This window comes from Dromiciops gliroides, chromosome 1 (genome assembly GCF_019393635.1).
Source record: "Dromiciops gliroides isolate mDroGli1 chromosome 1, mDroGli1.pri, whole genome shotgun sequence".
In the NCBI taxonomy this organism is placed as follows: Eukaryota; Metazoa; Chordata; class Mammalia; order Microbiotheria; family Microbiotheriidae; genus Dromiciops; species Dromiciops gliroides.
Window position 1 is genome coordinate 64769210 of NC_057861.1, and position 26332 is coordinate 64795541.

Below are 26332 nucleotides of genomic sequence, written 5' to 3' on the forward strand. Positions count from 1 at the left end.
GCCCCCATGGACGTTGCTGTTACAGCAAGGCTGGTCTTCCTAAGCTGGAAAGGCTTGAAGGCCCAGTGATGGGCCGAAGATTAGGCTGAATAAGTTAAGAGTGTCTTATTACCAGGATGGCTACAGGACAGGGAATTTGGGGGTGATAGCCATTCTCAAAGGCCCTCTAGTAACTCAGGATAATGATATTCTTAGATGATTCTTATAACAGGTAATTTTGCAGAGTATGACATGAAACTGGTAGAGATTGTCCTTGGGGACGTAGATCTGGAAGAGACAGTTCAAATGGACAGTGAAATAGGCTTGAGGTTAAGCAGGAAAAAGGGGCCAAGTCTTTAAAGTAGCCAAGCTCCTTGAAAGGCGCAGCCAGCTCTTTAACCTCCACTTTGTGCCTTGGTGGTAGATGGCTGAGACACAGAAGACAGCTGCCTGAGGAACCCAAAAGAAGCATCACCCAGAGGGTGTGGGAGGGGCCTGGGGCTGGGTGTGAGCGGGCAGCAACATAGAGTAAGGAACTTACAAGAAGAAAAGGAGTAAATGATGTCATCTGAGAAATGCATGAAACTGAGCTCATTCTCTTTCCCCCAAACTCTCCCCTCTTCCCAACTTCCCTGTCACTGTTAAGGGAACCACCATCCTGGCAGTCACCCAATTCTAAGACTCTTGTCTCCGCCCCCTTCTCCCCTCTGACCCTGATACCACACTAGCCCTGGCCTCATCACCTTACACCTGGAGTATTGCAGCAGCCTGCCACTTGGTTTCCCTGCCTTGAGTCTCCCCTGACTTAGCTTCCTAAAGCACAGGCTTGACTTTTTTTTTTGGATAAAAAAGGGCAGCTAGGTGGAGCACAGGGCCTAGAGTAAGGACGATGAGTTCAAATCTAGCTGTGTGACCCTGTACAAATCACTTAACCCTGCTTGCCTCAGTTTCCTCACCTGTAAAATGACCTGAAGAAGGAAATGGCAAACCACTCTAGTATCTTTGCCAAGAAAACCCCAAATGGGGACGTGAAGAGTCGGGTATGACTAAATTAAAAAGCAACAAACACGTCAATCCTGCCGCTGACCCCCATGTGGTGAGTTCTAGTGGCTCCTTATCACCTCCAGGACCAAATATGCCACCCTGTTTGGCATTCAAAACCCTCCATCACCAGACCCCTGCTACAATCCCAGTCATCTCATTCCCTCCCAGGTGCTCTTTGATCCAGTGAGACAGGCCTCCTCGAAGTTCTGTCTCCTCATTCCATGCATTTCCCTGGCTCTTTCCTATGCCCAAAATTCTCACCCATCCCCTTGTTTCTGCCTCCTGGCTTCCCTGTCTTAGCCCAAATCCCACCTTTATAAGGAGCCTTTCCTAGTGCTTAAAGTTAGTGCCTTTCCTCTGGGAAGATTTCCAAGTTCTTCTGTATGTATGAGCTCCTTCAAAGCAAGGGACTATTTTGGCCTTTCTTTGTATCTCCCAGTACTTAGCAGTATGGTGCTTGACACTTAAGAGGTGCTTAATAAATGCTTACTGACGATGAGGTTAGTCATGTGATAAGGGCAGGCGCTGACAGGAACAGCTTGTGCTGTGATGCCATCCCTAGGATATCCAAAGAATTGTAATATGCATCAGTGAAAGAAACATCCAAACTGAGGAGATCACAGGTACACTAGGGTATTAGCTGACATAAAGAACTTAAGAGTCAGAAGACCTGAGTTCAAATCTAACCTTAGAAACTTACTAGCTTTGTGACCCTGGGCAAGTCATTTAACCCTCATTGCCCTGCCCCCCCCCCAAAGAAATTCCAGAATCTTTAAATACTGAAGAAGAAATAAAGCAGTTAAAATATTTCTATTTGCACATGCTAGGAAACCCAAGGCAAAGCAATTAAGGCAGTAATTACTTGATTTATCTGTTGATAGATAAAAACACAAAAGTCATCTGCATTTCTTATTTTGTCTTGCAGCTAGGTGTTACAGTGGATGGGGGGGGGGGGAGGCAATGCAGTCAGAGTCAGGAAGACCTCAGTTTGAATCCTGCCCAATCACTTGATCTCTTTGTGACTCTAGGCAAGTCACTTCACCTCTCCCAGACTGTTTCCTCATCTATAAAATGGGTTTGATAATAACATCAACTTCACAGCATTATGAGGATCAAACACAATCATGTTGTTATAATTATCAACCTTAACAGAAACCAGAAGAAATTGTTAGAAATACCACAACTGGTACTGAAAAAATATATTAAATATTTGGACCTTAACATGCCAGGACCCATGAGACCTTTATAAAAGAAAACTTAAAATTTTTAGATGGAAATAAAAGAAACCCTGAACTGACAGAAGGGATTTCTTCTCCACGTGGATAGGTCTGGTGATGGTAGAAATGCCAATAATTCCCAAACTGGCATAGGGACAGGGTGGTAAAGATGGAGATACCAATGGTGTTACTCTATCAGAGGTTCCTTCCGTGCTGTGTTCCAGGGCCCATATTCCTCTCTGATAGCCTTCAGTTTGTAACCACCTTGTCCATGAGACTTCCTGACTCAGATCTGCCTGGGACCAGGTTAGTGGGGAGCTAAGGAGTCCGGCTCCCCAGCCTTTGGGCACAGTTGGCAACTGCCCTGAAAACCCCAGGGGTTTTTCTTGGCTCTTCCCTGTTAAGGAAGTGAGGGAAGTGATGTGCTCATTTGTACAGGGTTCTCTCTGGGTGTATCTGCGTGTCTGCCTATTTTAGTTTTGTTGGTTTCAACTATGATTGAGTTGTGGGACTATACTTAGAAGGGGGAGAGGACTGAGCTGGGACTAAAGTCCCTTCCAGCTCTCATCTTCGAGGATTCTCAGCCCTCTTCTTTACTCAACCTCCAGCCTGGGCCCAGATGTTTCCCAGAGGAAGCAAAATGAGTCAGTGAGAGATCAGCCTGCTCTTGGTCTCCCTTACTGCTATACTGGAGTCCACAGGCCCTAGAGCTCCTGAGTCAGTGGGGAGAGGACCTGGTCATTTCAAATGGCTCTAGTCAATAGACAGAATGAAGTCTGGAAGGTGAACCCCTCAGACACTAGATACCAGCTTTTCTTACTGCTAAAAATATTCTAAGTGACTTCCCTAAGGTCCGGGCCAGTAAGTGGCAAAACTGGAACTGGAAACCTGGCTCCTCCCTCTGAAGAGAGTGTTCTTTGGAAGACATCATATTGCTTCTCCTTGTGACCCTAGGCAAGTCCCTTATCTTCTCTGGGTTTTGGTTTCTATATCTATAGAATGTGGGTGAGGGACTGTATGATTTCTAAGGTCCACAGTCTGTTCAAGGATTCATTCTCGTTTTCCATGGTTTCCTGGATTCCCCTAAGGGAGCTGGAATCTACCTCTTCTCAGACTCTCCTGGTGGGGCAAGAAAGCAGAGGTCTCTGATCTTCATTGTCCTGGCCCTTAGCCACCCGGAACACCCAGGGGCCACTATTGAGAGCCTGAGGAGCTGGAGAGAAACAGACTGACAGGCAAATGGATGGTTCCCAATTCTAGTCTCTCTTCTTGTGCCCTTAGCCCACAGTGAAGCCACATGCCCTGAGGTCAACCAGATGAGCTATTTCTGACACCCTTTGGAAAGTGAAAGGCAAGAGGGACAGGAAGAAGGGTTTCCCAGAGGGGTATGGTCTGGGGATTTTGGAGAAGTAGGAGTTTCTTAGGTATACTTAGAGACAGTCTAAGGCAGCTGCTAAGTGGACAGTCAGAACCTACTCTACTGCTCTCTCTTGGGCTCTGATAGCAACTCTAGGCCTATGGGATCCCCTGCCACCTGGTCCATCCGTGCCATAACCTGGAGGCTGGCCATGGCTCTCAGCTGGGCCTCCTATGGACACCAAAGAGTCTGGACAAAAGTGGAAGGTACATGGGGCAAGTGGGAGGCTCTCAGAGGTAGTCTGTAGAACATGGCCTGCAGAAGAGAGGCCCTCTTTAATGGGTAGAGAATGGAAGAGGTCAGAGCAGGAGATAGGATAGACTTCAGGGAACCCATGTCCCAACCTATCCTTGCCGCCCAGTCTTTATATCTTAAAGCAAGGCTGAGCTAGGCCATGAAGTCAAGGAGAGCAAGGCTGGGTTTCTGTCCTCCCTCTTTCCCCTCCTCCCACCTACCTCCACTGCACATTCTTTTATACACAGCAAGAAAGTTAGTGTTGCTGAACTGAAGAGTGCCTGGAAAGGAGTTAGGTGTGAGAAGGCTAGAAAAGGGAAAGGAAGGCCTGAGAATGCCCAACTCAGAGGATCGCCTATTTGATCCTGGAGGTGATAGGGAGCCACTCGAACTCATTCAATAATGCAATGACATGGCCAGACCTATAGTTTGGGAAGATCAGTTAGACAGCTGAATGGAGGATGGGTTAGAGGAGGGAAAGACATGAGGCAGGAAGACCAGCCAGGAGGCTATTGCTATTGTGAGGTGATGGGGGCCCACAGCACGCGATGGCAGTGTCAGAGGAGAGAGGGGAGGGGCAAATACAGATGTTATAAAGGTAGAAACAACAGAACGTAGCTGCCAGTTGGACACAGAATGTAAGAGAGAGAGACCACCTAGTTGTGAGCAGGGATGCCGGTTGGATGGTAGTTTCCTTTACAGTAATAAAGAAGCTAGAAAGAGGGGAGGGTTTGGGGAGAAAGAGAACGAGTTCAATTTTGGACACGTTGAGTTTAATATGTCTATAAGATATCCAGTTTAAGATGTTCAGTAAGCAGCTGGAGATTAGAGACTGGAGGTCATGACAGACATTAAGGCTGGACAAACATGAGACTCATCTGTACAGAGAGGATAATTAAATCCATGGGAGTTAAAAGTAAAATAAAAAGAGGGAGAAAGAAAAAAGGGCCCAGGGACAGCTAGGTGGCACAGTGGATAGAGCACTGGCCCTGAAGTCAGGAGGACCTGAGTTCAAATCCAGCCTCAGACACTTAACACTTACTAGCTGTGTGACCCTGAGCAAGTCACTTAACTCCAATTGCCTCACCAAAAAACAAAAGAAAGAAAGAAAGAAAAAAGGGCTCAGGGTAGAGCCATGGCAGACAACCTGGCTAGAGGACTCTACTAGGAGATGGATCCAGCAAAGGAGCCTGGGGAGGATACAGACAGGGAGAAGGAAGCCCAGGAGAGGTAAATGCCATGAAAACTGTTTCCTTTGTGATCCTACAATTGTATTTTATGCCTTTAAGAACGTGATTCTAAGAAGGGTTTCACCAGGCTTTCAAGGGGCACTTGATACAAGGAAGGTTAAACGTGTCCTCCCTAGAGGGATCCAGGGTAAGGATCTGTGATCACTTGAGGAGGGAGAGGATATTAATAACTAAGAGATCAGGAAAGCAGGAGATGCCACATGAGCTGAGCTCTGAAAGATGCTAAGGAGCCTAAGGAATGATGTGAGGAAGGGCTACTTTCCCCAGGTGGGCACCAGCCTGTTCCAAGGTATAGTGGCCTGAGACAGGATACTGGGGTTGATGTTGATCCCCAGCAAGGGGTCTAGTCTGGCTAGAAGAGGGGGTGACATCATGGAGAGCCCTGTTCTCCCCCTGACTTTCTCTCTCATTCCTCAGAGTCCCCAAGCTTCCTCTCTGTGCAGTGCTGGGCCGTGAGGTATCCCGAGGCCATCGACTGTTCCTGGACCACAGACAGAGAGACAGAGACAGATCCTGAGCTGGGCCTGCAGGCTTCCTTTATTGCCACCTACAGGTCAGAGGTCACAGAATTCTACAAATGTAGAAGCTGGGGAGCTGGATGGGACATCAGAGGGAATGCATTCCAATTCTCCCACAAAAATGTCCCTTAGCGGGGCAGCTAGGTGGCGCAGTGGATAGAGCACCGGGCCTGGAGTCAGGAGTACCTGAGTTCAAATCCAGCCTCAGACACTTAATACTTACTAGCTGTGTGACCCTGGGCAAGTCACTTAACCCCAATTGCCTCACTAAAAAAAAAAATGTCCCTTAGAGGAAGGTATCTTGCCCCGGGCTGAACACTTCTAGCAAGAGGAAGCTCACTCTCCATATGGGTGGTCCATTCCCTTGTGGGTCACCTGTGATCACTACCAAGTTCTTCCTTATATTAAATCTAGCTCCCTGGAGCACGCCACCTTTGTCTCCTCAGTTGTTCCTGGTTCTGCCCTCTGGAGCCAAGGAAGAACAAGTCTGCCTTCTCTTCTGCATGACAGGCCTTCCCTCCTCTCCCCTCCCCTCCTCCTTCCCCCAAGTTGTTCTCTCTTCCAGTCTCTCTTCAGTGGCTCCTCACAAGGCCTGCCCATTCTTCTCTGGAGGCACTGTCAATCACAGAGAGTTGGAAAAGTCCTTAGAGATTATGGGCTCAAGCCTCCCCTTTCAGAAGAGGCAGATGAGACCAAAGTAGGAGGAAGTCAGCTAGGTGGCACAGTGGGTAGAGCACTGGGCCTGGAGTCAGGAAGACCTTAGTCCAAATCTGTCCTCAGACCCTTTGTGGCCTTGGGCAAGTCCCTTTAATGTTTATCTGCTTGAACTGTAAAATGGGAATAAGAAGAGCACCCACATCATAGGGATATGAGAATCAAATGCTCTAATATTAATAAAGCAGTTAGCATGCTGCCTGGCACACAGTAGGTGCTAAAGATGCCCCAGGATCACAAGGAGAGTTGGTGGCAGAGTTGGGACTTAAACCTAGATCTCTTGACTCACAGCAAAGGATTCTTCCCACAGCACACACCATCCCAAGTCCATCTTAAAATATGACCCCTAGGGGCAGGTAGATGGCGCAGTGGATAGAGCACTGCCCCTGGAGTCAGGAAGTCCTGAGTTCAAATCCGGCCTCAGACACTTAACATTTACTAGCTGTGTGACCCTAGGCAAGTCACTTAACTCCAATTGCCTCACCAAAACAAAACAAAACAAAACAAAAATATGACCCCTAGCCTGGGGGAGGGGGAGGGCTGTGGGGGATAACATAAGCTTTGTGGTCCCTCCCTTCCAGTGCAGACTGGGGGATGCCCCTGAATCAGGAACAAGGTGAGGGGGTTACTGAGATTGGAATCTTGTCTCTCCTTGTCAGGTTAGGGATGATCACCCAAGGGGAGACACATCCCTGCCTCCAGCCCTCCCCTAAGGCCAGGAGCTGTGTCATCCCTGACATTCAGATGTTCTCCATGACCCCCTACATACTCAACATCACAGTTATCACTCGACAAGGAGCCAGAAGTAGGCTGGTCCCCTTCATTGCGGAGCATATAAGTGAGTCCAACCTGGGAATTCCAAACAATGTATTAGGAAGTCAGAGCTGGGTATGGGGAAGGGGTGCCCAGCAGAATATCAGATACCCAGGGTCTAGCTCTGGGACAAAGGAAAGAGCTTGGGGGGAAGGTCCCTAAAGGGTGGTACTGGGTCACCATGAGAAATAATGATGCCCTGGGAGCTTTTCACCCCATAACCAATGTATCTATGTCTGGCAGTTAAACCTGACCCACCAGAAGCTATGAGTGTGAGTCCTGTCCCTGGCAAGCAACTCCGGGTACAGTGGGAGCCCCCCCACTCTTGGCCCCTCCCCCACTATTTCCCACTCAAGTACCTGATCCGTTACCAGCGACAGGGGGCCACCCAATTCCGACAGGTAAGGCCTTGACTGGGACAAGAGCAGGGGCCAGTTGTAGTCGAGTATCTCAGAGGGCTGGTGAGGATGGTCAAAGGGTGGCCCAGAGAGCAGAGCTTCCTGGCTGGATGCTATAGGAGTCTAGAATGTCCGGGCCAGAAGGGCCCTGTTAGAGACGACATAGCCCAGCCACTTATCCCACGGAGAGAGGCACTGAAGTGCAGAGATGCTGAGAGACTTTACTCAGGCTCACACAGCCGGACCCAACTGTCCTGAGTCCTAGTTCCAGGCTCTGCTCAGCAAGCTTTCCTACATCCATACCTCCAATGCTTACCTCCACATGGGGCCTCTCCCTGGGCACTGACCACCCACATTTTGCTCTCAGGTGGGGCCAATTGAGGAAACATCCTTCATCCTGCAAGGCCTACGCCCCAGGACCCAATACCAAGTGCAGGTTGCAGCCGGTGACTTTATGGACTATGGGGAACTAAGCACTTGGAGCACTGTGGTGACCACCACCCCTGGGAGCAAGTGATCTGGCCTGAGGCATCCCCATACTCTCAGCCTCTCACATGAGCCAATGCCCTGGAGACTGGAACCTGACAAAGCAGCCCCAGGCCTCCTGGCAGAGCCTGGTCATCTCAGGCTCCAGGCCACCCAGCCAGGCCTTCCCCAGGGCTCTGTAAGCACCATTTGGATCAGACCCCCCCCCCCAAATAGTCAGCTCCCGCTTCCTTTTAATATTCCACAGGCTGTGCCTTTGCCTAGTCTTGCCCGTTGGGAGCTGGGCCTCCTTGGGCCTCACAGGACACAATGGTACCACCTGAAGATTGGACCTTTAGAAAAAGCCTTGAGGGGCAGCTAGATGGTGCAGTGGTTAAAGCACCGGCCCTAGAGTCAGGAGTACCTGGGTTCAAATTCTGCCTCAGACACTTAATACTCACTAGCTGTGTGACCCTGGGCAAGTCACTTAACCCCAATTGCCTCACTTAAAAAAAAAAAAAAAAGCTTTGAACAGTCTAATCTCCTCCATTCCTCAAAGGACTTTTCTCTAACCACTGATGCTCTTTGTGGATGCCTTCCTCAATGGTTAGCAGATTCCCAACCTGTAACACTCTCTTCATCTGAACCCCACAGCCTGCTCCCTCACTCCCATCCTCCTCCCCTCTGTCTCCCAAATGTCTGATTCCAGCTGCACGCTCGTCTTCTGCCACACTCTCTGGAATTCCTTCTCCATGGCCAAGAAATTTGCCATCATCTTAAACCTTTTCATGTCTCATTCTCTCCATCTTCTGGCACTCATCGAGATCTGCTTCCCTTCTGATGACATACATGGTACCCTTTCTGCTATTGGTTTCATTTCACACAAACTCCCCTGATTCGCTGGTTTCAGACATGTAGCCTTGTTATTAGCAGACCTTTTGTCACCAGAAAACCTTGCCTCCCTGTTGCTGTCGTTGTTGTGCCTCACCACTATTGCTATGCTACACTGTTTGACTCTTTGTCTAGCCACAAGTATATAAATCAAGGTTTGGCCACACTAAAGCAGGTTCCCCCACTAGGGGCGGGGGCCCTGGCACATGTGTCTATAGCCCCTCCTTGCTTGCAAGCTGTTTCCCTCACTTTGAAATTAAACTTCCTGATTCTCCTGTCTCTAGCCTCCTCTGTCCATCCACAGGTGAGAGGCCAGTTTCGTCTGCTTGACATCCCCAACTCCTGTCCTTACACTGAGAGGACTTCATTATAGCCCCCTTGATCCTTCTATTATACTCCCTGCAATACCCCAGCTTCCCTATCCATCAGCCTACTCATTTGTGATGACCTCTTCCGTCATGACACCTCCACTACACACAGAGATGCTCACACCTTTATTTCATGAACTCTGAAATTCCATAACTGATTATAATCTTTTATCATCTCTCTTTCCCTCTGCTTTATGACTTTAACTCTGGTCTCCACTCTCACCATGATCTCCATTTCCTACACCCCTCAGTTTTGTTTTTTCCCTAAGACATCACCCTGATTACACTCTGCTCCCTTCCCCATCTTGACTCCTTGCTAAACCACTTCAACTCTACATTGTCAGTTTCTTTCCAATCCCGTGCCCCATAGCTTATTGTCAACTCCACCTTTATGTTACTCCCACTATATGCTGCCTCTGTTTGGACACAGGTGGTAGGGGGAAATCTCAAAACTGTACTGACTAGGGGCAGCTAGGTGGCGCAGTGGATAAAGCACTGGCCCTGGATTCAGGAGGACCTGAGTTCAAATCTGGCCTCAGACACTTGACACTTAACTAGCTGTGTGACCCTAGACAAGTCACTTAACCCTCATTCCCCCCCCCCCAATTTTTTTTTTTAAATTGTACTGACTAGGTCCACTACAAATCTATGTTACATAATCTTAAGCAGGGGCCCCACTGCAGTAAGTGAATCCTTTCCCTACCTGGCACATGCTCCCACTCACCACAGTGGCCATTCCAAACCTTTTCATCCCTTCTCAAGTCTCCCATGACACCCCTTCCCTCATACTCTGTCAGCTAAGGACCTCATGGACAAAACTGAGGTCATTTGCTGAGATCTCCCTCTCCTTCCCTCTCCATCTTACATCACTCAAATGTCTTTCACTCACCAATTCTTCCTTCACCCCTGTCTTACGTGAAGAGGTGGCCTTTTCCCCTGCCAAGGCAAACCCTTCTACATGTACCCTTGATCCCATTCCTTCTTATCTTCTCCAGAAGATTTCCCCTCTTACTCTCTTACTAATCATCAATATCTGCTTCCTTACTGTCTACAGACATACCCATGTCTCCCTTATCCTTTTTTTTTCTTTTTTTTTTTTGGCAGGGCAATGGGGGTTAAGTGACTTGCCCAGGGTCACACAGCTAGTAAGTGTTAAGTGTCTGAGGCCGGATTTGAACTCAGGTCCTCCTGAATTCAGGGCCAGTGCTTTATCCACTGCGCCACCCAGCTGCCCCCTCCCTTATCCTTTTAAAAAACAACAACCCTCATTTGATCCAACTATTCTAGATAACTATTGTCCTCTATCTCTTCTCTAATAGCTATTTTTCAATATCTCTTCTCCATTTCTTGTGAGGAAACCCCTCCACAATTGATGCTTCTACTTCCTCTTCTCTTCCTCTCTTCTAAACTTTCTGCAGTCTGGCTTCAAAGCTCATCATTCAACTATCTATTTATTGATCCCTAACCTCTTCCCTGACCTCCAGTCTAGAATCTCCAGCTGCCTATTGGACATCATACAAGTGGATGTACTGTAGATATCTTAAAATCAATATGTCCAAAGGAGAGTTCATAACCTTTTCCCCCAAACCCACCCCTTTTCCTAACTTTTCCTTTACTGTAGAGAATACCACTACTCTCCCAGTCACCCAAGTTCACAAAATAGATGTTATCCTCAACTCCTCACTCTCTCATCCCCAAAATCCAATCACTTTCCAAGTCATGCAGTTTCTATCTTCATAATCTCTCTCATATACACTTCCTTTTCCCCTCTAACACTGCTAGCACCCCAGTCCAAGTCTTCATCACCTCACAGCTAGACTATTAGATAAGCTAGCTGCTTGGTCTCCCTGCTTCAAATCCTGCAACCCCCTAGGTCATCAAATCGATCTTCTGAAGACACAGGTTTGACCACCATCCCCTTACTCAATAAATTTGTCTCCCTATTAACTCCAGAATAAAATATGCAATCCTTTGTTTGGTTTTTAGAGCCCTTCACCAAATGGCCTCTTCCCACCTTGCACACAATATTCCACCTTCTGACACCCCATCTTTTCACCGATCCTCCCCCTTGCCTAGAATTTTCTCTCTCCTCACCAGACCTCCTGGCTTCTTTCAAGACTCAGCTCATCTGCTTCTGCAAGAGGTCGTCTCCCAATCCCCCCTCCCTCTCCTCCAGAAGCCAGCGCCTTCCCTGGAGATAACCTCTATTTATATTGTTTATCTCTTGCAAATAAAGTTTGTGTGTTGTCTCCCCCATTAGACCCTGACCTTCTTGAAGTTTTGTTTTGAATTTTTGTTTTTCCTTTTGTTGTATCCCCAGCACCTGGAACCAAGGAGTAAGCCTTTCTTTTTCTTTCTTTTTTTGGGGGGGTGGGGGGGCAATAACTTGCCCAGGGTAACACAACTAGTAAGTGTCAAATGTCTGAGGTCGCATTTAAACTCAGGTCCTCCTCAATCCAGGGCTGGTGCTTTATCCACTGCGCCACCTAGCTGCCCCCAGGAGTAAGCCTTAATTAAATGCTTGTTGACTGACTAACTGACTGCTGACTCCTCCCCCAGGTTACATCTTCAGCCCTATGAATATGACAGCTATTTATCCTTGCTCTGCTGGGCCACAAATTGATATCTTCCTTGTAGGGGTCGGGAGGGAGAGGAGACGGGGAAAGAAAGGGAGGAAAAGAGAGAGAGAAGCATCATATGACCTAGACTGTCAGAGCTGGAAGAGACTTGTGGGATCCTAAATTTAACCAGGCCCAGGGAGGGGAAATGAACTTGTCCAAAGTCAGCCGCATAGAGAGTTCGCGCCTCACTTGAACCCAGGTCTTCTGATTTACAGCCCCTGATTCTTTCCTCAAATTGCCCACGTGGAGCTTGGGGAGTCCACCCAAAAGGAAATGTAAACAAATGAATGGTGGAGTGCACACACGCATACGTATAAATTAAGCAAGAAAGCGCTATTGGCCAGCGCGAGCCAGTGCAGAGGCCCCGGGCCTCTCTTCTTCTCCTTCCCTCCCCGGTCCCCGGGTTTTAAAAGGTTCTCGCTCGTGGCTCCGGGGAGGGGATCTTCTCCGTGTCCAAGGAACCTTCGCAACGGTGGGGCCGGGGCGCCGACGGACCCCTTAAGGAGACGAACCATACGTAAAGAGCGGGAGGGGGAGGGGGGAAACGGCGGTATACGTCACAGAGAAGGAGGTGGGTCATCTCACCCTCGACCAATGAGTGCGGTGGGTCCAGTCGGTAGGTCTCGGAAGTGTACTGTGCTGGTCGGGAGAGCCGCTGCGCAGGGCCAGTGCCGGGAGCGGTTGGTGAATTGGTGACTGCGGAGTGGAGTTAGTGAAGTGTCGCCAAGATGTCTGAGAGAAAAGTCTTAAACGTGAGTAAAGCGCGGGTGGCGAGGGCCCCAAGACCCCGGGTCGCTGACCTTTCTTTTCCCTAGGCTAGGCTTCGCGTGGCTCCTCTCCATAGTGGGGCTCCCCAAGTTCCTACTCTCTTAAGTGATGGGACCTGAGGCCCCACGCTCAAGGAGCCGGTCTCCCCAAGGCTTCCTCCGTGGGGCGCGGGGCTGGCTATCCTCAGGTATCCCACTGTGGATAGGGGTGGGCGGTTGGGGGGAAGGGCTGCTCCTCCTCGTGGGCCGGGAGTTGTCTGGTCAGTCTTTGCTTTGGGAAAGGGTGGACCAACTCAAAGGTTGACACCGACTTCGGGATGGGTCACACACTCAACAAGGAGATGTTATCACTCATCCCCAAAGTGGCGTCAACTGGTAAGGCCACACTTTCCAAGGGAAGGTTTATTGGATCAGTTGCATTCTTTAATCTTGCCACGGTGTTCATATTTTTCCTGGTCACACCTTCGGCCTTCCCCTGTGTCTCCCCCAACCCCAATAACTGCAATCTTTGGGGACTGGGGGTGGGGTGGGGGGAGTTTGCTCTTTTCCAAAGAGCATTCCGTGTTCTTCTCTCTTCCTCCCCGGCCCAGGAAAGTTCCTGGGATGGTCATGGGTCCCAGGTTTCTTAATTTTTCTCACCTATATGCTAGCCGCCTTCAGAATTCCTCTACGTCCCCGTTCTCCCCCCCCCCCCCCCCGCACTGGACTCCCCAGTGTCCTTCCTTTAGTTTTCATTCTCCTAGTCTATAAAATGAAAGATTGGACTAGATGGCCTTTAAGGCTTCTTCCACCAATAAATTCTTTGGTTCCATCATCTCTTGGCTTTTTTCCCTTGAAGCTCTTCTCTACCTTCTCACGGCCACCCCCAACCCCCTTTTCCCTTTCTTTCCCTATGCCCTATCCCAAGACTGCCCTGCCTCCCAGTCCTCATGATATAGCTCCTTGACTGGTCTTTCTCTATGATCCTCACCACCCTATAAATACCCCTTCCGTGAGGCCTTCCTCCTATAATGCCATAGATACACCTCCATGGGACTCTTTTTTTTTTTTTTTGCCTTCTTCCCATTGTATTCCTTAGCTTGAGAATGGGGGTCAAAACTAGCCTTCTTTGTGATCATTACCTGTCTTTTTCTTCCCCACAGAAATACTATCCACCAGATTTTGATCCATCAAAAATCCCTAAACTCAAGCTGCCCAAAGATCGGCAATATGTGGTGAGACTGATGGCCCCATTCAACATGAGGTGAGAATATGTGCTCTATGGTATAATCTGTCTTCTCAGTGGAATCGCTTCCTGGCCATATACAGAAAAGTGTTTACAGCTGGGCTTAAGGAATCCCACTTAGCCATCTCTGGCTTTTAAAGCCCGAAGAGGTTAATATGGGGGAATCAGACACATGTTGTATATGGAGTCCCAGAGATCCTCAGAAAGAGACTTCATCATCTGGAGTCTGTGGGTTTTTGGGGGGTGGGGGTTAGGGTTAGGCAGTTGGGGTTCAGTGACTTGCCCAGGGTCACATAGCTAGTAAGTGTCTGAGGTTGGATTTGAACTCAGGTCCTCCTGGAATCCAGGGCTGGTGTTCTATCTACTGTGCCACCTAGCTGCCCTGTGGATTTGTTTTTTAAAAATATTTTGATAACTGTATTTCAATAGGAATGCATTCTCCCAGCATGGAATTGGTCTGGGCCAGTTTGTCATGGAGGAGGTAGGGAAGACAGTATATTTCCCATCATGTAGAGGTGTTTTATAACTGACTTGGAAAGTCATTCCCCACCCCCTCCTTTTTCTCCTTCCAGATGTAAGACATGTGGCGAGTATATTTATAAAGGCAAGAAATTTAATGCCCGGAAGGAGACTGTGCAGAATGAACTATATCTTGGACTTCCAATTTTTCGTTTCTATATCAAGTGTACCCGGTGTCTAGCTGAAATCACCTTCAAAGTAAGATACTATAAAATATTTTATTAGAAATTTAACATTGAATATTATGAACAACTAAACTTCTTTAGTTACTGTTTACAGTAAATTGAATAATCTCAGTCAGTGCACAAATTAGCATAACACTTTTTTCATTTATTCCCTCTGGTTATGTCAAGATTCTTAGTCATTTATTCTCATTCACTTTTCCTCTTGTACAGAGTTACTATGTAGCTAATTCTTTTGGTTCTGTTCTAGTTTCGTTCTATTATTTCATAAAGGTCTTTCTAAGAGAGGTGTTAGAACTTTGTAAAAGTGTTATTTGTTTGCTAAATTGTATCACTGTGCATTTGGAACTTTGAAAGAATTCTAGCTACCAAATTTGGTTAGGTACTGTGCTACATACACTTTTTCCAAGGACAAGCCACTGGGGAAAGCATTTAAAAAGAATAATGAATAACTTCCTCAGGTCGCTAGATTTTAGATTCTGGACTTCATTAAACATAGTTCAGTACATTTGCTAAAGACAGAAAATGGTAAACTTTGTAGGGGGGCAGGGAGGAAGGAGATGTAAGGGGGGGTGTTTGAAACAATCAATTGTTTTACCCCTCTAAAGCGACTAATAAAAATACTCTTAATTCTGATATTTCTGTCAGGTGAGAACACCTTTATTGAATCAGTCAAGGGCATTAACTCAGTATGAACAATCTAGTTATCCAAGTTCTAGCAGGAGTAGAATGCTTTCAGCCTTTGGATGAAATGAGTGCTGCTTTACAGGAAGTATACTGGGATTGGCTGAAGAAACTCAGTTGTTATCTGTGAATTGTGTATAAAAGAGCAAGCTGGTTTAGAACCCAGCTTTAGTGCCTGTCTGGCTCCAGCCAAATCCTTTAGAGGAGATCATTTTGAGGAATGGGGGAGGTAGAGGGAGGAGAGCCCCTCTTTCTTCTCCCCCAATTAGAAGATGACCTTGTAAACTTCAAAAAGGTGGAAGGTCTGAACTTCCCATGGGGGCCCTAAGACTCCAGCATCCTGGAATAGCTGATGTCAGTGTCTACATTGGGAGCTGAGGATAAAATAGCCACTGATGTGTGTAGGTCGATCGTGTAACCCTGCCTCCTTCCCTCCTCCCAGCTCAGTGATCTCCAGTGGTTCCTTATTACTTCCAGGATCAAATATAAACTCTTCTGTCTGGCATTTAAAACTCTTCATATCCTGGCCCTTCCCGTCCTTACAGACTTAGGCTTTACCCCCCTGGGTACCCTCGACAGTGCAGTCGCCTGGCCTCCTCGCATCTCCTTGAACATGACCCTTTATCTCCATCTCTTCGTCTGTGCTGGCTGTTCCCCATGCCTGGAATGCCCTGCTCCTCACCTCCTACTCTTGGTTTCTCTGGCTTCCTTCAAGTCTCAGCTCACATCCCACCTTCTACAGGGTGCCTTTCTCAGCCTCCATTCTCACCCCCAACTAGTAGTGCCTCCTCTTCTGAAACCACCTTCCATCCACTCTGTCTCTGTGTTGTAGATACTTAGTTATTTTCTTGTTGTCTTCCCCATATACATCTTGAAGGCAGATACTATTGTTTTGCCTTTATATCCTTCTATCCCTTAGTGCTTGACATATAGTAAGTACTTGGTGCCTTGCACATAGTAGGCCCTTAATAAATGTTAATTGGTTGGCTGACTGAGTAAATGTCTACTGACTAATTGACTCTCCAGATTCCTTTATGTTCCTCATTCTTGTGTGTTTCTTGAATTCCATCATTCTGTTGTGCCACAGTTAATTAACTATTCAAGTCTAGTCAAGTTAACAAGCATCTATTAAGTGTTTACTATGTACCAGGCATTATGCTTAGCTCTGGGGATAAAAATCCAAGCAAAAAGACAGACAGTCCCTGCCCTCAAGGAGAGGCAAGACAGCACAGAAGAGGGAGCTGAGCAAGAGGGGTGTGGGGTGGGGAAAGGGTGTATAGAGGTGTCAGTGAAGCCAGGACAGGAATGAAAGACAATGTTCTCTTCCTCAGCGGAGGTTTTCCTGTTCTTAGATGTTTAGGTCGTTTCCAGCTTTTAAAAATAACAAAATGCTGCACTAAAAATCTTAGAACATGTAGCTGTTTTGTTTTTGGATGCTTTTTTCCCCCCGGGGCAATGAGGGTTAAGTGACTTGCCCAGGGTCACACAACTAGTATATGTCAAGTGTCAGAGGTCTGATTTGAACTCAGGTCCTCCTGAATCCAGGGCCAGTGCTTTATCCACTGTACTACCTAGCTGCCCCTTCATCAAATACTTATTGAGCACCTACTATTTGCAGGTGCCAGGGCCACAAACTGGGAAATGCAAGGGTCTATGAGACACTTACTGCCATCATGGAATTTATCGTTACTGATAATTATTTGTACTCCTATGGTATTTTAAGGTTTGTAAAGTGTTTTCTTTTTTTTCTTTTTCATTTCTTTTTTCAGAATTTTATTTTACTTTTTCCCCCATTACATGTAAAAACAATTTTTAACATCCATTTTAAAAAGTTCTTTTCCTCCGTCCCTCCCCAACCCCCCACCCCCCTTATGAACACAAGCAATTCAACATAAGTTATACATGTGTAGTCATGCAAGACATTTCTGTATTGGTCGGGTTGTGAAAGAAAACAGACAAAAAAAAACTTAAGAAAAAGAAACTAAAAAAATAGGCTTCAATCTGTATTCAAGACACCATCAGTTCTTTCTCTGGAGATGGATCACATTTTTCATAAGTCCTTCAGAGTTGTCTTGGATCATTGTATTGCTGAGAATAGCTGTCATTCACAGCTGATCATCTTTCAATATTGCTGTTACTTTGTATACAGTACATAAAGTGTTTTCTTTTACAATGAGTCTGTGAGCTCAGTGCACACAAGTCAGATGAGAAAACTGAAGCTGAGAGAAGTTGTAACTTTCCGAGTTTCCTAGCAAAGAAATATGAGAGCCTGGGCCCTTTGGCTCCATGTCCAGTATTCCCACTGCTGTCTCATGAAATGAGGAAGCTGTGTGATCAGATGCAAGCAGGCATGTCCTGAGATCACTGTTTGCCTCATTATCTATGTCTTCTTCTCCCCTAACTTTTTTGGAAATGGAAAAGTTCCTGGCTATCAGCCTCACTGGGAGAGGTCCCAGGCAGCTACCTTGGCTGTTGCCCACACTGACCAGTTGGGTTTTCTTGTGGCTTCTTCTCTTTCTTTTGACAGTTATTTTATAGCAGTTTCTAAGCCAGACCATTTTTGATTCATGGCCAGGATTCATATAAAACTAACTTCTTTACCCCCAGACAGACCCTGAGAACACAGATTATACCATGGAGCACGGAGCCACTCGGAACTTCCAGGCTGAGAAACTCCTTGAAGAGGAAGAGAAAAGGGTACAGAAGGAAAGAGAAGATGAAGAATTAAATAACCCTATGAAGGTAAGATCATAATAATAAGACCTCACACTTCCTTGTATCTTTTTGTGAATTTTATAAATGAGGAAACTGAAGCTCAAAGGTGTTTAAAGACTTGCCCAAGGTGATATAGCCATCAAGTGTCATAGGAAGGATTCCAACCTGGGTCTCTCCTGACTCTTAAGTCCATCATCAGGGAGAGCTACGATACGAAGGGCTCTGAGGCCTGGGTAGTTGAGAAGACAAGACACAGCCACATACAATATTGCATTTGGTCCACACCACAACATGGTGATGTAGGTGATGCAGGCATTACCATCCCAACTTTACAGATGAGAAACTGAGGCTCACCAAACGCCCAGCCGGTGCTGAGTCTTGTTGCTGTGGTTCCCCCTACCAGGTGCTGGAGAATCGGACCAAGGACTCCAAGCTGGAGATGGAGGTCCTGGAGAACCTGCAGGAGCTCAAGGAGCTCAACCAGCGCCAGGCTAACGTGGACTTTGAAGCAATGTTACAGCAGCACCGAGTGTCCGAGGAGGAGAAGCGCCATCGAGAGCAGGAGGAGGACCAAAGGGAGATGGAGTAAGCTGAGCAACAACAAAATGAGGATTGTTTTCATGGGGGGGGGGACATTTTGGGAAGGATATTGACAACCTGTGGGGGGCTAGAAGAAAGGGATGGGGGGAATGGGGGGCTGCCCTGGGAGGAAATAGAAACCTCAATTAGAGGACTTAAATCAGAGGCTTGATGTCCTTTTGTGAGGAATGTTGTAAGAAAGCTGCTTGTTCACATTCCTGTAATATTTTAAGGTTTACAAAGTGCATTTCTTACCAAGGCCAAGATGTAGATAGTATTAAGTGCTATTATGCCCATTTTACAGATAAAGAAACTGAAGCGAAGAATGCTTAAGTGCCTTGCCCATGGTTACACAGCTAGTAGGTGTAAGAAGACTTAAATCTAGGTCTCCCTTTTTCCAGGTTCATTACTCTTCACTACACTGTGATTCCTGCTCAGGTTGCTAGGTGACTGCTAAGGTCCTTGCTAACTCTGAGGTTCCAGTTTTCCATGAGAGATTGCTTATGTTAGGGATGAGGGCCTGACCACACAAGAGGTCTAGGATAGAGGTGACCCTGGGAACCCTAGAGGATCTTAGCCTTTGCAAGTAGAGAGTTGTTAGCACAGGGGTAGAGGCAAAGCTGTCACTTTGATTAGGATGGGTGTGGGGGCAGGAAGACAGGAAGAGGAACCATCCAACTCCGGAGAGACTTGGGGGATCAGGAGGTGGCCAGAGGGCACTCAGGGAGGATGTGGCTCACATACATTCAGTAAGCTGTAAATGTCCTTTGTTTGTTTGTTTGTTTTTTTAGTGAGGCAATCGGGGTTAAGTGACTTGCCCAGGGTCACACAGCTAGTAAGTGTTAAGTGTCTGAGGCCGGATTTGAACTCAGGTACTCCTGACTCCAGGGCCGGTGCTCTATCCACTGCGCCACCTAGCTGCCCCTGTAAATGTCCTTTAAGGGATCCATTCTGTTATTATCCCATCTGAGCAGGGGTTGTCTCCTTTAATTTTCTTTTTGCCACCAAGTAGCTAAAAAGTTGATTTTTGTTGTTTTTAGTGTTTGTATTCATTGCAAGCCTCAGCTCATTCTGAGCTTTAATGTTCCGGACATTTTTATGGTGCCACAGCACTTTTTTGTATTCATATTCATTTACTTACCCTTTCCTCCGTTTTCTGTATATTTTTTTTTGAGTGGGTCAGTGAGGGCCAAGTGACTTGCCCGGTCGTCACACAGCTAGTAAGTATCATGTGTCTGAGGTCAGATTTGAACTCAGGATCTCCTGAATTCAGGGCAGTTGCTCTATCCACTGTGCCATCTAGCTGCCCCCTCTGTATATTTTTTAAAAATCTGAATTCTTGATGCGCGCACATCACTCTTTAGACAGTTTCCTCTTTTCTTCTTCATTGAGATAATTTGTGTTTATTCTTGAGAGCCTCCTAATCCTCTTGAGTGAACTTAGCCTGTAGAATCCTTAGGCCATGGGATTATACCTCTTCTTTATCTAAACTCTTTGAAATCAGGCTGTATCAGTAGTCCATGGTGATCCTAGAGCTTAGTTTCCTCGTCTCCATGAAGATGAAACTCGATGCCTTATGAGGGTTGGGAAGAACAGATATCAGATGAGTGCTTCCTCCTTCACCCTCTTTCTTCTCCCCAGACCCTCACACCCCGTAGGATTCTGATAAGTTTATAAAATGAAAATGACCAGGAAGCCCGGCTCAGGTTCCAGCCTCTAGGGCGGCCCCCCTTGCAGACTCTCCACCCTCCATCCTTATTCCGGTAGGGTTGGCACCACTTCTGCTTCTGAAGCCAGAAAGTGCCAAGGGGAGTAAGAGGTGTTAGGAAGCCACACCTTGGGAAGCGTAATGGTGATGGAGCCACTGCCTCCAGGAGACTGAAGGGCAGTAGCTTTGGGGGTCGTTGGGGGAGAGAAGCAGCACTCTCCATGGGTGATGACTAGCTGGAGGCTGCCTGGGAAGTCACAGCTGTGACCCCTAAGAAGCAGCCACGTGGCCTTCGCATACAGTTGTCTGTCCCACAGGGCCATGATGGAGCAGGCCCGGAGAAGGCGGCTGATCGAAGACTCTGACTCTGATGAAGAGCCCGTCCTCACAGCTTCCCAGATGCCCATTCGGGCCAACCCTACTGCCATCTTAGAGGAGGCAAGTCCAGGGTCACCTCCCTGCCCCACCACCAGGTCAATATTGTGACTGTGGGTGGGTGTTCTGGAAAGGGGGCGTGATTTCATCCTTGAGACAGGACCAGTAAGGAATTTGAGCTGTGGGCTTGGCCACTAGCCAGAGGAGCAAACCAGCCTAGCTATCAATCAATCAGCAAACATTTATTAAGCACCTATGGCATTCCATGCACAATGTTGACCATTGGAGATACAAAGACAAGGAAGAATAGCCAGGCTGATACAGCTGGCCCATAGGGGGCATGGAGGGGAGGAGTGTGTCAGGAGACTGAACAGGCAGGAAGGGGCCAGGCTATGGAGAACTACAGACACCAGGCAGGCTGGGGCGGGGAGAGCCATTCCCCTTCCTCTTACTTCTCCCCTCCTCCCACAGTGCTCCCCAGACCCTTCCAGCTGACATTTTGTTTGAGAGTCTCCTAGACCTGGTGTCCCTATGGTTTAGCTGCTGGTCTCTCCAGCTCTTTTTCCTCTGCCAGGCCTCCCACCTGCTTCCATCCTGGAAGGTTGAGGAACATGCTTCCTGGGTATCTGGCCTTGCACAGAAAGTGTTTTGGGAGAAGTTGCCCCCCTCTGCCCTCTGGGTATGGAGTCATTGAAAACTGAGCCTGAAAGGGCTGATAGCCTGGACTCCCCATGGGCTGGAAGCAATGCTCAGAAAGAATGGCCTGTTGTAATCCTTGCTAGCATTTATGTTGCACTTTAAAGTATGCAAAGGCCCTGTGAGAGCCTTGGGTGCCAATTCATTCCAAATGAAAGGGTAACTCTTGTGTCTTGCTCAGAATGACTGTTGAGAACAGATGGCCTCACGGCCCTCCTCTCTCCCCTCAGGTCCCACAGCTAAAAAAGCAGAGAGTGGAGAGCTGGGAACGGAGTGTGGGTGCACTGGGCAGCAAGTCAAAGCTGGCAGGCCTGGTTGTGGCCAAGAAGGCCGCTGCCCCAAGGCCCAGCAGCAGCAATGGGCACGTGGTCTTGCCCTCCCCGGGCACAGGTAATGGACTCCAGCCTCCTAAGGGTCCCTTGGCGTAGTTGGGAGGCAGAGCCCGAGGACTGTCTGGGGTCAGAGCCTGCTCTGCTGCTTCCTGCCTTTGTGACCTTTAGGGCCTCAGTTTACTTGTCTGTACAATGAGGGATTTGGTCCAAATCAGGGGCTCTTAACTCTTGTTGTGTCCTGGATCCCTTTGGAATATGTCCAGTGACGCCTACGGTAGGTACCCCTTCTCAGAATGTTCTTATGTAATTGAAGGAAATGCTAAATTTCATGTAGTGGTTAGGGCAAATAAAGATATAAACTTTTTCCATATACAAGTTCACGGAAGACCCCCTGAAAAATCTGTGAACCCCAGGTCTGGACAGTCTCTAAGGTCTGTTCTTTGAATTTCATACAATTGTCTGCGTCCTGTTTGCTGGGGAAAAAGGGAAGCAGCATCTTTCAGGCCACCACTAGGGGGCAAAGGGCACCCACACAGGTGCAGAGAATAGCTTTGTTTCTGATTCTCGGTTCCCTTTGTACGGAGATGAATGTGATCTTATTACTGAGAAGCTAAATCCGAAAGGGGAGGGGTGGACGGGAGGTAGGAGGCATTTAGATTTTTCTAATGTCCTGCTCTGCTGCACCAGGACTTTGTGAAGCCCGGGGGTCCCAGAGTGGGGGAGGCTCAACAAAGCTGACCCCAGCTTGTCTTTGCAGGCATGCCGCAGACTGATTCTTCGCCCAGGATACCCACTGCCTCATCCCTGAGCCAGCTGGGGGCGTACTCGGACAGTGAAGATAGCAGCAACAGCAGCTGAAACAGCAGCCCCTCCCCTGGAGGGAGGGAGGCCCCAGACCCTTTAGGCCCCTCCCCGTGAGGCCTGACCATGGAGCCAGGCTGGAGTGGGTTTATTTCTTTGTTAACTGAGCCCCAGCGATGTGAAGAGGAGGATTGGGGCGGGAGCAACACGGCCAGAGCCTCTGCCCAGGAACTGACTTCTCCTCTCCTCTCCCAGCCCGTAGTCCTCAGGAGGAATCAGTGTTGTAGCACTCTTCCCTCTTTAGGGAGTGGCACCTGAAGATCTGCCATCCCTTCCTAGCCTGATCCTCCCATAAGAGCAGGGATAGCCCTGCAGAAGATACCGAGACTCCACCCTGCTTCCTTTGGACCTCTGCCCCTCGTGCTGGGCAAGCCCAGGCAGCCAGAGCAGAATCACTGGGGGGGATGGGGGGGTACCTCCTGCCATCCTTGGAACTTGAGGGCCTTTTTCTCCCTGATAGGGTGGAATTAATTTCTCTCTGTTGCTGGTGTGGCATTCCTCATATGCCACACAGAATGGCACTTTTCATCAGTGCCTAGTGCTAGCTTAGCACATGTGGCAGATTTGCCTTCCCCCTAACCCCACACCAAGATTATCTGATGGCACTTGGCCCTTTGGGAATTGAATTCTGGGATAGAGGATGCTCTATCACAACAGGCAGATTCCAACACCAATAGTGCCGCCACTGGCCAGATCAGCCAACTCCGAGGTCCGGTCCCCCTTCTTTCCCCTCCCCATTCTCTCCCCATCCCTGTCACCGGACCCCCAGGCCTATAAGTCATTATCTTAAACCAAATAAAGGAAACCAAATGGACTCCTGATTATGCTGAGCCTGAGCCTTAAATCTCTGGGAGGCAGCATCGGGTGGGGCCATGACTGCTTGTTTGGCTGTGTTACAGGGGATTACTGTTCTGGTGGGCAATGGAGAAGATGTACAGAGGTCCTTGTCTGGGCTTCTGTGCTTCTGTCCTATTCAGTCCTTATCCTCTGGCCTGGGAGCAAGGAGACCTAGATTCTGGTGCCATCTCTGCCACTGAGAGACTATTGACCTCAAGCAAATCACTTGTCTGTGTCTCCTTAACTAGAAAACGAGATGGTTTTATTGGATGATCTCCAAGGTCTCTCCCAGCCATTAAAGGCTCTGATAATGGGAAGGAATGGGGTGTGTACATCCAGGCAGTTTACCAGAAGCCCTGAAACCTCCCCCCAGGCCCCTGTGGCAGGAGGTTCTGGTGGAGCTGCCTTCCAACCCCATTAACTCAGCTGGTAGCTCTGCCATCCTACACTCAGCCAGCCACCCTGTAGGGTGAATGAACTGGTGAATGGTGAGTGGTCTCCCCCCTCTTCTCAGTGGGGTCCTTGTTCTTTCACAGCAGGACTCGGCACAGTAGTCTAGCCTCATCCATCAGAGGGCTGCAGTTGATGTTCTCCATGTGTACTTTGCATGCAAGGGGACATTGCTAACAGCTGGGATGTGAGAAGCCTTAGATGAAAGACTTGATTTGGCACGACAAGGGAAATGGCATCAGGGTGGGGCCTGCCCTGTCTCATCCCTTCCTTGGTTGGGCCTCCCAGTCCTATCCCCACACACATATTTCCCTATTCCACTGAAGAATGGTCTTCCCTGCCTCCTAGGACAGCAGGGTGGCCTGCATAGCCAGACTCAGAATCAGTGCGGCTCTGTGGATCGAGGAGATGGGCCCTGCAAACCTGGCTTGGCTATCTACTAGTTGTCTGGCCTTAGAGAAGTCTACGTAGTTTCTCAGCCTCAGTTCACTAATTTCTTTTTTTTGTTTGTTTTGTTTTGTTTTTGCAGGGCAATGGGGGTTAAGTGACTTGCCCAGGGTCACACAGCTAGTAAGTGTCAAGTGTCTGAGGCTGGATTTGAACTCAGGTACTCCTGAATCCAGGCCTGGTGCTTTATCCACTGCTCCACCTAGCCACCCCCCAGTTCACTAATTTCTTTCTTTCTTTCTTTTTGCAGGCAATGGGGGTTAAGTGACTTGCCCAGGGTCACACAGCTAGTAAATGTCAAGTATCTGATGCCAGATTTGAACTCGGGTACTCCTGAATCCAGGGCCGGTGCTTAACCACTGCGCCATCTAGCTGCCCCCCAGTTCACTAATTTCTAAGACAAGGATGATAATACTTATACAACTTTTTTCACAGAATTGTCATGAGAAAAGTTTTGTAAATTTCAAAGGGTCAGAAATAGCAGCAAGGTGCCTTTGGAAACAAATGGTTCTTGCTTTATGGCAATTTGCATTATGCAAATCTGACTATACAAAGAATTCTGAAAGAAATCTGCATTCCAGAAAAACATGAAACATATTACCTATCAGACTTATGGGTAGAAGAAAAAAAATTATGAATAAACAGAACATTGTGAAATGTAAAATGGATAATTTTGATTAAATTAAAAAGGTTTTGTACAAATAAAACCAATGTGGCCAAGATTAGAAGGAAAGCAGAAAATGGGGGAAAATTTTATAGACAATTTCTCAGATAAAAATTTTCAAATATATAGAGAATTTTGTTAAATTTATAAGAATGAGTCATTCCCAAATGATAAATGATCAAAGGATATGAAGAGGCAGGTTTTTTTTTTTTTAGAGGCAGCTTTTTTTTTTTTTTAGTGAGGCAATTGGGGTTAAGTGACTTGCCCAGGGTCACACAGCTAGTAAGTGTTAAGTGTCTGAGGCTGGATTTGAACTCAGGTACTCCTGACTCCAAGGGCCGGTGCTCTATCCACTGTGCCACCTAGCTGCCCCTTAGAGGCAGTTTTTTAATGAAGTGATCAAAGCCCTGTAATCATATGAAAAAATGTTCTAAATCATTTTTTTTTTTTTTAGGCAATGGGGGTTAAGTGACTTGCCCAGGGTCACACAGCTAGTAAGTGTCAAGTGTCTGAGGCCGGATTTGAACTCAGGTACTCCTGAATCCAGGGCCGGTGCTTTAACCACTGCGCCATCTAGCTGTCCCTCTAAATCATTATTGATTAGAGAAATGCAAACCTCACACCAACAGATTGACTAAAATAATAGAAGAGGAAATGACAAATGTGGGAGGGGATATGGAAAAATTGGGACACAAATGCACTGTTGGTGGAACTGTGAACTGATCCAGCCATTTTGGAGATTATGCCCAAAGAATCTGGGATTCTGGGATTATGCCCAAAGAATTATAAAACTGTATACCCTTTAACCCAGCAATACCACAGTTAGGTCTTTTTTCCCCAAGGTGATCAAGGAAAAAAGAAAAGAACCTATATATTCTTTTTTTTTTTTAATGTATAAGGTATTTTATTTTTTCCGTTACATGTAAAGATAGTTCTCAACTTTTGTTTATACAAGCTTTACAATTTCAGATTTTTCTCCCTCCCTCCCCTCCCTCCCCCCCTCCCCTAGACAGCAGGTAATCTGATATAAGTTATGTCTATATATCTCTATACATATACATATAGATATAGATATATACACACATATATATACACATAATAACATTAATCCTATTTCTGCATTAATCCTGTTACAAGAGAAAAAATCAGAGCAGTGATGCAAAACCTCAAAATAGAAAAAAAAAACAACAGCACCCAAAACAAAAGAAATAATATTGTTCAATCAGCATCTATACTCCACAGTTCTTTCTTTCTTTTTTTTTTTCTTGGATTTGAAGATCCTCTTCTATCATGAGTTCCCTGGAACTCTTCTGTACCATTGCATTGGTGAGAAGAATATAGTCCATCACAGTAGGTCAACAC

General features: G+C 47.3%; 2 protein-coding genes across 2 annotated transcripts; both read left to right on the forward strand.

Moving 5' to 3' along the window:
* The first annotated feature begins 3757 nt into the window (after window positions 1–3757).
* Window positions 3758–8101, forward strand: EBI3 (Epstein-Barr virus induced 3). Its single transcript, XM_043977121.1, has 5 exons — window positions 3758–3863; window positions 5559–5694; window positions 7033–7211; window positions 7430–7587; window positions 7952–8101. Exons 1-5 carry the CDS (start codon window positions 3758–3760, stop codon window positions 8099–8101), a joined length of 729 nt encoding a protein of 242 aa, XP_043833056.1.
* Window positions 8102–12505: 4404 nt separating this feature from the next.
* Window positions 12506–23393, forward strand: YJU2 (YJU2 splicing factor homolog). Its single transcript, XM_043982635.1, has 8 exons — window positions 12506–12681; window positions 13839–13939; window positions 14494–14638; window positions 17914–18048; window positions 18425–18606; window positions 20626–20746; window positions 21610–21769; window positions 22469–23393. The coding sequence occupies exons 1-8, from the start codon at window positions 12658–12660 to the stop codon at window positions 22567–22569; spliced, it is 969 nt and encodes a 322-aa protein (XP_043838570.1). The 5' UTR covers window positions 12506–12657; the 3' UTR covers window positions 22570–23393.
* The last annotated feature ends 2939 nt before the right edge of the window (window positions 23394–26332 follow it).